Source organism: Myotis nattereri (assembly GCF_964212035.1).
Source record: "Myotis nattereri genome assembly, chromosome: 10".
NCBI classification, from domain to species: domain Eukaryota; kingdom Metazoa; phylum Chordata; class Mammalia; order Chiroptera; family Vespertilionidae; genus Myotis; species Myotis nattereri.
In genome coordinates this window covers 82,242,796-82,256,847 of record NC_138085.1, presented here as the reverse complement: position 1 = coordinate 82,256,847, position 14,052 = coordinate 82,242,796, and the positions used below count along the sequence as shown (strand labels likewise).

At 56.6% G+C, this 14,052-nt stretch overlaps 2 protein-coding genes across 3 annotated transcripts in view; one reads left to right on the top strand and one right to left on the bottom strand.

The window, feature by feature from the left end:
* The window catches only part of ASAP2 (ArfGAP with SH3 domain, ankyrin repeat and PH domain 2), a gene marked incomplete at its 5' end in the record, with an annotated part of 89,307 nt that extends 82,039 nt beyond the window's left edge, over positions 1–7,268 (top strand). Inside the window, 5 exons of the mRNA XM_081100704.1 lie at positions 199–361; positions 3,132–3,181; positions 3,600–3,691; positions 4,240–4,362; positions 4,985–7,268. Of these exons, the coding sequence (XP_080956830.1) occupies positions 199–361; positions 3,132–3,181; positions 3,600–3,691; positions 4,240–4,362; positions 4,985–5,059 (503 nt within the window). The 3' untranslated portion in view covers positions 5,060–7,268. The remainder of the gene's footprint in view (positions 1–198; positions 362–3,131; positions 3,182–3,599; positions 3,692–4,239; positions 4,363–4,984) is intronic.
* Positions 7,269–7,679: 411 nt separating this feature from the next.
* ITGB1BP1 (integrin subunit beta 1 binding protein 1) lies at positions 7,680–13,968 on the bottom strand. 2 transcript variants are annotated; one of them, XM_081100708.1, is made up of 7 exons: positions 13,833–13,968; positions 12,832–12,932; positions 11,894–11,972; positions 10,513–10,649; positions 8,915–9,007; positions 8,283–8,432; positions 7,680–7,901 (listed from the first exon to the last, which is right to left on the bottom strand). In XM_081100708.1, exons 2-7 carry the CDS (start codon positions 12,901–12,903, stop codon positions 7,830–7,832), a joined length of 603 nt encoding a protein of 200 aa, XP_080956834.1. In that variant the 5' UTR covers positions 12,904–12,932; positions 13,833–13,968; the 3' UTR covers positions 7,680–7,829. The 2 variants fall into 2 exon arrangements, with proteins under 2 accessions (XP_080956834.1, XP_080956835.1); XM_081100709.1 differs by having other exon boundaries at positions 13,882–13,958.
* Positions 13,969–14,052: the final 84 nt, after the last annotated feature.

The window sequence follows — 14,052 nt, the reverse complement described above, 5'->3', positions numbered from 1 at the left end:
CCGGGCTCTAGGGACGTTTGAACCCTAAGTCGCGGCTTGGGAGGACTCCCCGCGATGCTGTGAATGGAGACTCTGCAGTGAACACGGGCTTTTCTTTGCGAAATAGCGACGAGCGCTGATGGGAGAGGCCCGCGGGAAGACCAGGCGGGATGCTGGACGTGACCCTCTGTGTCTCCCCGTCCCCTCCTCTCTCCGCAGACCCCCTGGCTCCCACGCCGCCTGCTCCCGCAGCAAAGATGCCCGGTGCCCTGGAAGCCCTGAGCCAGCAGAGCAAGCTGACCCCGCCGGGCAAGACCACCGCCCCGCCCCTGCCGCAGCCGCAGCCGCCCAGCCGCCTCCCGCAGAGGAGGCCTGCTCCGGGGTACGCTCCCTTCCCGTCCCCTCGGGCTGGCCACCTGGCCCGGCCTCGCTTCTTGCATTCCAAGGGCCTCCAGTGGCCGCAGCGCTTTTCTGCGGAGATTTCCGTGCAGGCGTGAAACCCCGTGTGTCTGCTGCTGTGACCTGGGAGGTGATGTGACACGGGCCGGTCCCACCAGGTTTCGTGTGTCTTGAACATGATTTATCCAGGGTTTTTAAACTGTAAGAACTTCACACAGATGTCTGTCTTCCGTCCACATGACGAATGTAGGTTTCTCTGCAGCACAGACGGTGGGGTTTGGGGAATCAGGTCCTCACGACACAGCCTCTGGGTTGTCTGTGCTCAGGCGCAAGGTTACAGAGAGGAACTCACCGGGGGGATCATCGTGGGAGGCCTCTGCGCTCCGCTCCGCTGGTCCTGGGGCGGGCTGACAGCAGGGACCCCGGCCGGGGCTGTGGGCTGGAATACTTACACGCATGTACACGGCCTCCCAGTGTGGCGAGGGCTTCCTCGCATCATGGTGGCCGGGCCCGAGCACGAGTCCCAAGGGATAGGCCTGGCCCTGGGAACGGCAGGGCCTCCCTTCTGCCGGGTGTGGCTGGCCACTCAGTGGCAGAGCTGGGCTCAGTCGGGAGCGGGGTGATCAGAGTCCAGCTCCCCGTGAAGAACGGGGGGGCAGTGCTCTAACAGTACCCCAGGGTTCACTCTCATGTCCTCCCTTTCTGGACTCGGTATTCCCGCTCTCTGTAACGAGAGGTCTGGCTGGCGTATCCACTCTCTTGATCAGTATTAGTGCCACCTCCTCCTGCTGAGATCGGGGCCCCGCGTGGCCGGCGTCGGGACCCCGCGGGACTCCCACTCCCCCGCCAGGGTGTCCCCTGTGCCTGTGCCCCGCCAGGAGGACACCTTCCCCGCTCACCCTGCACCCCAGGGTGTGTCTGTTGGCATGCGTGCCACCAGGTGGGTGTGGCACACAAACCATATCCTTTAGTTCTGAGAAAGTTCGTTGGTTATTTTTAATGCCTTCTGTTTTTTTTCTGTCCTCAGTTCTAATTTATTGATTTTGGAGACAGAGAGGAACATTAGTTAGTTGTTTCACTTGTTTGTGCATGTATTGGTTGCTTCTGGTATGTGCCCTGCCCAGAGATTGAACCCGCAACCTTGGCCTATGACAGTGGTCGGCAAACTGCGGCTCAGCAAACCACAGCTCTCGAGCCACATGTGGCTCTTTGGCCCCTTGAGTGTGGCTCTTCCACAAAATACCGACTTCTGTGCATGGGCCACGAAGTTTCAAGCGCACTGTACGTGTGCGCCCGCACGTGGTATTTTGTGGAAGAGCCACACTCAAGGGGCCAAAGAGCCGCATGTGGCTCACGAGCCGCGGTTTGCTGACCACGGGCCTATGGGGACAGTGCTCCAGCCACTGAGGCCCCCCCTCTCCCCCCACCGGCCGGACTCTGGTCTCAGCTTTCTAGTGAATCGTATCTTCAGATGTCAGGCCCCCGGCCTTTCCTCTCTCTCTGTGGGTCCGCCAGCTGCTCTAGCACCCGCCCCTGCCTCTCGGCGATTGAACATGTGAGAGTTCACTTCTTGCCCAGACAATATTGGGTCCACGTTCTTGCCTGTACAGCAATGTCTGGGGTGGGGAGTTGGAGACCCAGGCCCGGCCCACCTCTGCCTGCGCCATCTTCACCCCCGGGGCCCAGGTTACTTCTGAGGGAAAGAGACAGGCAGGTGTGCTAGCCTCCTTGGCTGGGGTGATGCGCAAGCTCCTTTGACCAGCGCTGGTCCTGTGGCCCCACCTGGAGGCCGGGGCTGGAAGTGCAGCTCTGTCTGCGCCCTTCTGGTTTCCTGGAGGGGGCACTGGCCCCTCTCGCGTTTGTGGCCCCATCCCCCCCTCCCGAGGCCGGGGGCTCAAGCACACACGGCCGGGTGACGTTCCCTGACTGCAAGCCTTCTCCTTCCTCGGAACGTGGCTGCTGGTGTTCCTCCCTCCACCCTCAGCTTCCAGGACTGTTCCTCTTCCTTTCTCTTTGTTAGTTTTGGTTTAATTTTTTTTTAATTCTGTTCCTTGGGAGAAAGTGGAAGTAAATGTATTCACCAGAACGCTCTCGGGGCCTTTCAATGCCGCGTTCTTTGCCGGCTCTGTCTGCGAGAGAACCGCGGGGCCTTGCCTTCCTGTTCTTAGAAACAGGCAGGAGGCCTGGGCGGGGACCGGGGTGTGTCCTGGCGGGAGGACGTGCTCATAGACCCCCGAGAGGCCGCGGGCTGGCTTCTGCGTCAGACCCAGTCCCTGCTCCCGCAGCCCCTGCCTGTGGGTCCCAGCCCCGCCGTGTGCCCGGCCCAGGTGGGCACAGTGAGGCTCACAGGCAGCCTGATGGCACTCCTCTCCCGGCTCAGCCCAGACGTTGTCACGCGACCTTATTCTGAGGGTTGGCAGAACTGGGGGCACACCTTTTCAGATGAAAGTGCCAGCCCAGAGAGACCGTTTATCCAGAACAGACTCCTGTCTGCAGCCCTGAGAACCGTTCCCCTACCTGTGGCCTTGGGCGCTGATGGGCCCTGACCGGGAATCGAACTGTGACCTTCTGGTTCATAGGTTGACGCTCAACCACTGAGCCACACCAGCCGTAGTTAAAAAACAATTTACTGGATCAGCCCACCCAGTGCACGTGAAGCGCAGATGGTGCCGATGAGGGGGGTGGGGTGAGGTGGCGGGAAGGTGCGTGCCCCAGGCCTCAGGTGTCAGCCCATCTGTTTCCCTTCTTTGTAGGACTGACAAGTCGACCCCACTAATCAGCAAAGGCCAGCCACGAGGCCCTGGTAACGCTTTCCTTTGGGGCTGGGCTTCCCTTCCGCTTGGTGAGTGGGGGTGGGGGCAGGGTCCGGGGTGGCAGCCCTGTGTGAGGGCCCGGCTGCCCCACCAGCTGCCCCCCTGCCCCCGGCTGCCCCCTCCCGGCTGCCCTCCTGCCCCCCGTGGAGCCTCTGATGCTCCCGTCCTGGGTCCTGCGGCTGCTGGGGGTGGGAGGGCCAGGAGCCCCCCTGTCTGTCCCACTGTGACACCTGCACACCTACTGAGGGTGCATGGAGGTCACAGGCTGGTTGGCATGGGGGACTTTTCCCTCAACAGATGAGAACGTTTCGGGAACCCTGCCTTCAGGCCCAACACCGGCTCTCGCAGTGTGTCTGTCCGGTGGTTGGGGCGGGGGCACACTGTGAGCTGGCGCGTTCTGTCCTACAGCAGCGGACGTCTCCGGAACAGAAGCTCTGGGTCCTCTGTCCAACACCCCGGCCCTGCAGCCCCCCGCGCCCATGCCCAGGAAGTCACAGGCGGTAAGCGGTCAGCCCTCCTGCCCGGCCAGAGGGGTGCGGGCTGTGCCCCGAGGGCTCGGAGGAAGCAGGTCTTCCCTGGCTGGGGGATGGGCGGCTTCTTCCTGGGTACCCGGTCTTTGTATCTGGGCAGGACGCAACCCAGAGCTCGCAGGCCGGGGGGGCTCAGCCCTCTCCTGACGCTCCAGGACACCCCACGCACATCAGCCCCGGCTGCCATGCTCCCGGCTCTCCAAGTGCCCTGGCCCCTGAGCTCCCCTGAGCCGCCCCATCTTTTTTTAAATGTTTTTATTGATTTCAGAGAGAGAGGGAAGGACAGAAACATCAATGATGAGAGAGAATCATTGATGGGCTGCCTCCTGCATCCCGGGCACATGCCCCGACCGGGAATCGAGCTGTGACCTCCTGGTTCATGGGTCGATGCTCTACCATTGAGCCACACTGGTCGGGCTGGGCCACCCCATCCTGACAAACCTGTGGCTCCCAGGTCTCTGCTCAGGAGTTGGTGCCGCCTGCTCACTGACCTCTGACCCCTCCCCTTCTGCACCCAGGCCAAGCTGAAGCCCAAGCGGGTGAAAGCCCTCTACAACTGCGTGGCCGACAACCCAGACGAGCTGACGTTCTCCGAGGGGGACGTGATCATCGTGGACGGGGAAGAGGACCAAGAGTGGTGGGTGAGTCAGGGTCTGGGCCTGGGAGGGCGGGGTGAATCCCTGCCCACCTGGCCGAGGTCTGCCACGTGAGGCCCTCCGTGCCCGCGTGTCCTCAGGCCTGCGGGCCGCTGGGGAAATGCAGAAAGGTGTGAAGACAGTAAGTGCACCATGATCTCAGCCCCGCCACAGAAAACATTTTTATTTTATTTTCGACTTTTATTTACCTGCATAATTCACATCATTGAGGTCAGACGTGATGTGTAACTTATGTGACTTACCCAGAGCAAGAAGGAACGGATTTATTGGTCTTCGTGAATGCATGGCTACGTTCAAACAGGGCCAGTTCACATACTCCTGACACTCGATTTCTTCATCCATTAAAGGGGAAAAAATGGCAAGCCTGTCGCCCCCAAGACCGCCAGGACACAGTGGTGAGGGCTCCGCGGACAGAGCCCCTCTAACGGGAGAGCCTTGCGGAAAGTGGGCCAGGCTCTGCGAGGGAAAGCCGTTTAGGTGTCTTACCCAAGTGATTCCTTCTCAGCAGATTCTTCTGAACAATATTTTCTTCTCCAGATGGTGCAGTGCCCTTCCGCGTTCCCAGCAGCTGGGAGTTTTGTAACCACCCAAACGTTTGTTCTTTCAGATCGGCCACCTCGATGGAGACCCCAGCCGCAAAGGAGCGTTTCCCGTGTCTTTTGTGCACTTTATTGTGGACTGAATCGCTACTGAACAAGCACCCTTAGCAGTGACGTTCCTGTTCGTTATTGGTACCCACGCTCTTGCCAGAAACCAGTTTCAGGAACTGTAGGCCCACTTGCTCGAATGCCACTCACCGTTCTGTTTTTAAAACTCACAGGCAATTTCTGTCTACAAATGGATCGTTTTTTATAATTTGTGATTTTCATGAAACATGGCTCTACTTTTATTAGGAAAAACTGAATTGCCTAAAAGGTGAGCTAAAAAGCTGTTTTAACTACACAGTCAAGATCCCGAATCGACAGAATTAGCGGAACCCGATTCGAGGACCGGAAATTCTGCCTGCTCTCCTTGGCCCGATGACGACGTCGGTGCTCGCCAGCTGCTTGTTGTTTAGGAGGCTACGTGCTATCAGTTCCCCTTAGAGACCTTTTAAAAATGCCTTCTTAAGATTTCCCTTGAAAGCCACCCAGTGTTCAGTTAGAGCCACTTGGAAATGGACACTAGCATTTACACTCCAACCCTGATGTGTGAGGGTGCGCGCTCCTTGTGTTCTGCATGTGTGTGTCACCTGTTGTGAACAGTCCCTCCTCCCTAACAAAACTGCCAATAGCTGATCGTGGCGCACGACATAACAGTTCATTCGGTTCCGGGGGGGTGACACTGCGTTTCCTGAGTTCGGTTAAAAACTGACGACGATGGATTGCAAAGGGGTTCTCCCCCTCGCTTGGATGCTCTAGGTGCTTCGGAAAGGGCCTTCCTGAGCTCCCTCCATCACACAGGCGGCCCGCGTGCGGCCCCGCTGTTGCCACCTGCTTGTTTCCCAGAGTGTGCCCGCCTTCTCTTCTCGCCTGAGAACGCCCCAGTCTAGTATCTGGTATTTATATCCCACGCCAGTAGGTTGGTGGTTACACTGTCTTGACATTTAATCTTCCTTCGCTGGTAGCCCAGCGCATATCAGAAACCCGTAGGCCCCGGGAATGAAACTCGCCCGGACATCCCAGTTTCACTCTAAGCGTCATATCGTTCTTACACTTAAACTACTGGGGCTAGGGGGTTAGGTTGTATGTGATCAAATCAATCCATTAGTTTGATGAACTCGACTGTCATACCTCTACCTAGTCATTGAGCATGTTCAGGGGAGGATGTGGGAAACGCCGGCTCTGTGAGGAGAAACGGGCGGAAGCGCCCACCTGGCTTTTCCCGCCAGCCCAGGCCTGAGCCGCAGCGCAGGCTCGGAAAGGAGAGCGAGGCGGCGGCGCCTTGGAGCGGAGCAGCCCCTGTCACGCGGGTCCCTGTAAGTGTAGGATGTTTGCTTTTGTTTGCGATTGTGTTGTTTTTCGTTGCTATTCTAAAGGAAGACAGAACTGGAATGTTTTATGATGTTGTAGCCCATTGCTCTTTGCCTGTCACAGTTCCAGGTAAAGTGTGTTAGCTGTATAATTAGTCTTATTTTTAAAGCACTACATCTCTTTTCACTGATTGTTAGCGTCTGTTGTTTGAACCCTCCATTTGGTTAACTTTCTCGCAGGTTTAAGGAAGCGAACGGATGTGTGTTTTGCACCACGCACTTACTTTAACACAGTCCCCCCACATCTGCCTCTTACAATCCGCCTGTGACTCCTCGGTGCCACTATGTGAGAATTAAATTTGATCCTATCAACGTTCGAATACCACTCCCAATCTAATGTCCCAGGCTCGATGGGACAGACATCCAGGAAATACTTTCCAGGCTACAGTTTGGTGGTGCTATTGTGCATAATGGATATGACTCTTGTCAGAGGAGAAATCATCAACTTCCCTGCTGATAGCCTTTCCTACTTATTTGCTCTGCAAATAAATTTAAAAAGTGAGAGAAAGGAAAGCGTTGTAGATATCTATTTATATTCCAGGTTTATGTTTCATGAACTTCGCTACGGGATCCTGGCATTGTGTGTGCCCCTGGTCAGGTCTGACTGCAGGCATGAGGACTGGGAAACGGGCAGACCCCGTGTGCTCTGCTGAGGGTGGGCACTGCCACATGCAGCTGGAAATGCTCGGAGATGTATGATACTCGATTCATCCACTCGATTCCTTTGGTCTAGTTGCAGCGCAACTGTACATATTGTATAACCTAAATCCTTATTTTCATTGTCCTCGATGCGGTGATTTATACCTAGAGCATGTTAATAAGCCTACTATTCTTGGTGACTAGTCATTTGACTAGAAAAAATAAAATACTTTTAAATGGACATGGGCTTGAGATTTGTTTTTAACCCTTCAAGCTGTGTGTGTGGAAAACAGCCCTTCACTAACTAGCCCGCTGTACGTGAGCGTCTTTAATCTCTATTTTAACACGTGCGGTTCTGTCCACTCAGGTGAAGGTGGAGGCTGACTGGCATGTCATCCTGACAACAGACTTTTAAAGTTTTACCTCTTGTGTCGAGTGGGCAGCGGCGCGTCCCCAGGCCAGAGTGCTGAGCCAGAAAGACCCCGGTCCTGGGGAGGCCAGGGCAGCGGCCTCGGGCTCCCTCTGCAGGTTCTCGACCTTTATTGCTCACTGAGCGCACCTCCCGGACCCTTCAGGGGTTAAGCTCATTTGTGTTTAAAAGCAACAAATGAGGTTTCTTTCTTAGTCCCAATCGTAACTTGGCTGAGTTAACTCACTGTTAATAAGACACATTTTAATAGAAAAACAGAACATCTAGAACAAGGGTCACTTCATACGTCCATGCTAGTTCAGCGCTGCAGACTGAAAACCAGTTCAGAAAACAGCCGACCTTCCTCCCGCGACGCCGATCCGCTCGGCAGACTCACGCCTTCTCGGCCGTCAGCACGGAGTCGAAAGCGGTGGACAGGACCTTGCAGATGGCCTGTGCTTGTTCCTACGGTGAGCGAAAGGCACAGGAAGGACGTTCACAATCTGCCCCTGAACTCCACCTGACCAGCACAGGTATGAACCTGCCCCTTACGCTTCTCACCCCACGCGTGACATTGCCGGCTGGGACCACTGCCAGCCAGGAAGGCCACGCCAGGAAAAGCAGGGCCCCTGCCCCAGAGGACCCCCTCCCCCCACCTACTGTGTGTGCACCCTGAACCTCTGACCCGCACACGGTCGCCCGCAGGAGGCCCAGACAGCGGGCTGACGGCCACGTGTGCACGTATGCCGGGGTCAGACACCGGGGTCAGACACGTGGAGAGTGTCTCGCAGCCTCTGGTTTTTCAACTCTGTCTGGCAAGTGAGAACCACGGAGTCTGAGCCTCACCAGGCTGCTGCACTGGTACACCCACAGGCTGACCTCCTCGTTGCTGGCATCGGTGGTCTTCAGCGCCAGCAGGCTCTTCCCCGCCCCCAGGCCGTCGTCGTAGCACACCATCCGGATGATCAGGTAGAGGGCGTGCCTGTGCAGCACGTCCTGCAGCGGGAGGAGAGACCGTGATGGCGTGCGCATCTCCATCCCTAAGGACGCCCTTTCCCCTGCACAAGTTTTCTGTGAGGCTTGGAAACACAAGATCAGGTTTTCCGCCCAAAGGGCGTCCCAGTTGCTCAGCCCCGGGGTTACCCCTGGCTCCTTAGACTCCAGAAAGACAGGAGTCAGGCGACCCAAGTTCACCACTCAGTCCTCCCCGCCCAGCCCCCAGCGGGCGGCCCTCCTGAACTGGCAGGCGATGGGGTTCCAAGTGAACAGGCCTGTGGGCAGCAGAGGTGCTGTCCTGGGCCCCACCACACAGGAGCGCCAAAGGGAAGCCCCCTCCACCCACCCTAAGAAACGGGCGGCTTTTCGGACCAGAGGCCAGGCACGTGCCAACCCCCCGGCTCTGCAGACAGGAGCAGGCCAGTGGCCCTGACAACCCCCCCCCCGCCCCCACGCCCCAGACATCCATCCTGATCACTTACATACTGATCGGGTGTGGATACTTTGATGCCGTACTTGGAAACGCCCATAATCACTTCTTCCTCCAGGGGAACGAAAGGCAGCTTCCCATCTTGCTGTAGGTAAAAGGAGGGACAGGCGCACACTCAAAACCGTGACGGTAAACCCGCTTTAGGGCCTGGCTCACAGACCCCAATCTCTAAAGAACGCAGCGCGCACAGCAGCGCAGCAAGAACGTCTCTCCAAAGAGGCAGAAACCCCTCCCCCCCCTTTTTTTACAGCCAACAAAATGTGAGCAAAATTCAACCCATGCACTCCAGGGCCTTTTCTCTCCCCGCGGGGATTAAGCCTCATTACAGCCTCCGACCCCTGCCGATCCGGGTGCGGGTTAGTGGCTCACTTAGAAGAAACAGTTCATACTCATGTCAGCACGCGGTCAGGGAACACTCGCAGGAACCATCTTTCGCAGCCGCGTGACAGCGCACCCAGGGGTCGGCTCTGCCCGCTCCCCACGCCCCAGGGTTTGGGTGCGGAAACGGTGCTTGATGGACAGTTGCTCGCCCTCCAGCCCATCCATTAGCAGCGTGAGCTCTCCGACTGACCGGTTCTCTCCGACACGAGAATGCGGCCTCACTTGTCGTCTCTAACATCAGGTCCCGTTGGCATCAGTAGATGCTCCGACTGTAAGTGTTTCAGGGACCGTTCGCCTACATGGAAGCCACTGTGGTAAAGGAGCGATGCCCACTTGCCTCAGTTCTGGGGTGCTCACAAGGCTGCGGGGACCCCCCCCCCCGCCCCGTCATTTCTCACAGTTTAAGGCAGTTCCAGGAATGGAAGGACGGGGTAACAGTAATGCTACTGCCAGTGACTGGGACAAGCCCATTTCTCCGGTGACAGGGGGAGTGAGCAGTCCGTCGGAAGGAAAAGAAGCCTAGTGGAGTCTGGGGAAACGTGAGCAATCTCCCAGCGTCACAGTGAGGTTAGTTTGTGCGTTGTAGGAACCACTATATCCCACACTAAACCTGGGGCACTGACCGTGCTAGCCCGACTGCCAAAGGCTCTGTCTGTGACATGGCAAGTTCGAACGGCGATTTCCTCACCGATGAGACTCCTGAGGACATGAAACAATGACCCCTTGGCCACGGCTTCGGAGAAGAGCGGTTCTCAGGCACCGGCACTGTGGCCTGATAGGGAGCCTTCCCTGCCCGATACCCCCGTTAGGGAGCAGACACGCACTCCCCCTCCCCCCTCCTGGGCCTCAATTCCTACGGAAACGGCAGGAATAAGTGGGTGCGCTAGGTCGCCGCTGAAGATACCGAGGAGCTAACCAAGTTGGCGGAGATGCAGGAAGGGGCAGGCGGCGTTACAGACAAGCCTGTGGCATGTCACCCGCCGCGGCTCCGTGCCTCACTGAAACGAGGTGCGTCGGCCCCAGAAAAAGTGAAAAGTCCTGTTTGTGGGAAGGAACGGCTGTTCCCAGGCGACCATGGTCCAGGACCCTGTGTCTCCGTCACCCACATTGTAACTGTGAGGTAGCCAGGCTTGGGGACAAGCCATTTGTTTCTCCAAAGCCAGAGTTTACGCTCTAGAATCTTATAAACTGGAACATTTTTGTCTTTACCTGGGCAACGTCTATATAATTTATCAGGTCCAGTGGCCCTTCCAGACGTTTTCCTTCAGAGAGTTTCAGTTTCTCAATGGCACCGACGTATCTTATTCGGAATTCCGCACAGGTGTCTGAGTTGTTGTTGCTTTGTCCTAAAGGTGAGCGAAAATTCAGCGTAAGACTTTCCTATCCCCAATCCCTGCCCAAATAAGAAACGGACTAACAAAAATAAATTTCCTGACATACAGTTTTTTTATAGAATGGGAAAGAACTTAAAATCTCACTAACCTCTTCCTCAGTTACAATATTGCTAAATATGAAAATCTAAATAGGAGTAAATTAATATCTTTCATTTCAAACAAACAAGAAAGGTGTCAACTAGATAATGATGAGTCCCTTTCTGATGCATAATGACACAATTACTTTCTGGCTGCTTCTCCCTCTTTACCATGTTAATGATGAACTTGCTTTTCTGATTCAGGAAACCTGATCTACCTCTGCCACTGAACCAGAAAAGGCAATCTGTTTTTAATGCAGAAGGAATAATGCTGGACAGGAAGTCCCTTAACTGACGGTAAAGGATGAAGAAGTGTGTGAGCTATAAAACGTAGTCAATACAAAATCACCAAAATGTGTGTGCTGCTGCCACAGTAAGGAAATAAATACTGTGTGATGACTTGTAGGCGATGTGCATGTAAGAACGATGCCCAGCCACATTTCTAATATTTTAAAGGCATCTGGAAGGTAACAGACCTTGTGCTTCTACCGTATATCCTATTTTACATCCTGTTTCTTCTCTCCCCGCTCCCAACTTTTACAGATGGACAAGTCTATGATCCTGAAAGGAACAGTGGGAGTTTAGACAGATAAACGTGTATTTCCAAGTAGATACTGGCTGTTGGTAGTTAGAAGCCGTCTTTTAATTTCTAAAGAGCTGCTCATTGCGGTGCCTGCATACATGTCTTCAAGTGTCTGAGAGATGCTACACTTAATCACATGTGCTCCTGGGGCTTACAAGCTGGCGTCTTCTGGGCAAACGGCTTCTTAACCCTTCTCGTCAGCAGGGCATTTGTCCTAAACCCATAAACAATGGAATCCAGGCGCTGCCGCCCCATTTCTTAGAAAGCGATTGTGAAACTTCCCAACGGTCACCACCATGTGCTCCGCAGGCTTTGCTCTAGGACCGTTAAGAGCAGTTTGGCACCTGCCCTGGCCAACGGCTTTCACTAACCACCTCACACACACCCCCAACCCGCATCCCACCAGGCCTTGGGCCGTTTCTAAACTCTTGTCAAAAATGGCAGAGGAGAGAAAGAAACCCAAACACACCAGAACTCGTGCCCCCGGGTGAGCCGGTGTGAGCCTCAGAGGACGCATCACCCCGCCCTTCCTGTACCTGAGCTTCTGGTGGAGTCCGTGTCCAGGCTGGCCACCGTGCTGGACCGAGAAAGGCCCCCGAGGCTGGAGTCCACAGACTGAGGAATTAGAAGCAAACCAGCATTTAATCATAATTAGAGGCACTGTCTCCTCTCAAGTTCTCTACCGAACACTCCGACTATGTATCATAGCTGAATGAATACATAACCCCAGCTGCTCTCCCGTAACAGTCCTGAGTAAAGGCGCTGTCCCCACGGCCGACCTCAATCAGAGCCAGTGCCTCTGCCTCCTTACAGACACCTGATACTTATCTCGTATGTGAAAATCTACACCTGGCTTCCCCTCATCTCCGCTGGCCCCGCGGAGCACCCTGTGCGGAAGGCAGGCGGGCGCTCCCTGTTGAAGAAGTGAGCAGCGACCGGAGAGGTGCAGCGATTTACCCAGGGTCACGCCTAGACGATACCCCAGACCTCCCATCCCAGCAGGGCTCCTGGGCCCCACCCCAGTCCACACACAGGCTGGCAGGCCAGAACACCAATGTGAGCTGCAAAGGAACCCCAGCAACACTGCCAAGCAAAGTACAAAGCAGCATATGCGTTAGTGCGGAACTAGAGCTACATGCGCACACCACGACCCCTACGATTCAAGGAGGGCAGCCCCCTTAATTGCATGCAATTTCTATCACATTAAAAAAAATTTAAAAAGCGGTGTTTGTTTCTACAAGATCATTTACAGGTCCTGTCCCACCTTGGTTAGTGGATTTAGGGATTTCAGAAAGTCTACCGAGACCAAATGAAATCAAGCACAGAATGTGTCTCTACTGCAAAAAAAAAAAAAAAAAAAAAAAAAAAATGAATGTTAAAACACCCCTAGTTCAAAGGCTACACGCGCAGGCCTGCCAGGTTAGCATCCTCCATGCACCTCAGCAGAGACCGAGTCTGCAGCGCCGGCCCCTACCTTGCTCTTAGTACTGATCTCGCTACTTTGGGAGCTGCTACTACTGTGCCGCTTTTTGCCTTTCCGAAACATTGTCACTACAGCGTGGTCCAGGCGCTCCCCTAGGAAAACAAACGTCCCGTTATACCAAGAAGAGCAGCTTTAAACCACTTCATGCAGAACAGGCATCAACACTATCCCTTCCCCTCACTGGGAAATGTTGGCGCTCACAATGTGGGTGCTATCCTTACTTCCACTGTTTCTTTTTAAATTCTAAAAACCTAACCCCAAAGGGGCAGACACCTTGTCATCCCTGCAGGTGTCGTCCCTACAGGCAGTTTTCAGAAGCAACGGACAGATGCCATTTAACTCTCAAAATACTTGAGCCCCTCGCTTCTCGTTCATCAATTCCAGACACTGCGACGCGGTGCGCGTCCTGCAAACGGCAGGGCGGGGCCCAGGAGACAGTGCGGGTGCCCATCCAGGCGGCGGGGTGCAGCCCCTTTAAACGCGGCCCCAGGACCACCCCGGTGGGCGGGGCCAAGCCTGGGACCGCCAGGCCGGACTCCGAGGTCCCCGGCCCCCAGCCGCCTCCCGCGGGGGCGCAGGACGACAGACGGCGAACAAGGCCGGCGCCTCCCCGGGCCTGAGCAGCAGAGACCCCGACGGGCGCCAGCGCGGAAAGTGGGTGCGCCTCGGCCCCGCAAAGCAGAGCCGGACACGGAGGGCGGCCCCGCGCCCCTCCCGCGCGCCCCTCCCACGCGCGCCACCGTGGCCACCGGAGCTGCGGTCCCCGCCCAGACAAGAATGGGTCACCCCGGGCACCGCATCCTCCCGCAGGCCCCGGCCCGCTCCCCGGCTCCGCCGCCCGTCACGCGCCGCCTCGGGGCCTGGATTCCCGACCAGGGAGGGCGGGTCCCCGTAGACACCGCGGCCTCACCCATCCGCCCGCCGCCGGCCGCCCTCGGGGCTCGCGGTCCCGGCCGGGCTCCGCCCAGGCGCGGCGAGGGCCGGGCCCTCACCTCACAGCCGCTGGCCCATCCCTGGGGTCGCCTGCGGTCGGACACCCACCGCCTCGCCGCCCGCGCGGGGGCAGCCGCTCCCGCTCCCGATTCCAGCGCCAGCTTTTCCGGTCCCCTGGCCCCGTCCACCAGGCCCGCCTCCGAGACCTCGCGCAGGCGCACTTCTGGCCCCGCCCCAGGTCTCTGGACTCCGAGTGGGGAGGAACCTCGCGAGGCGGGA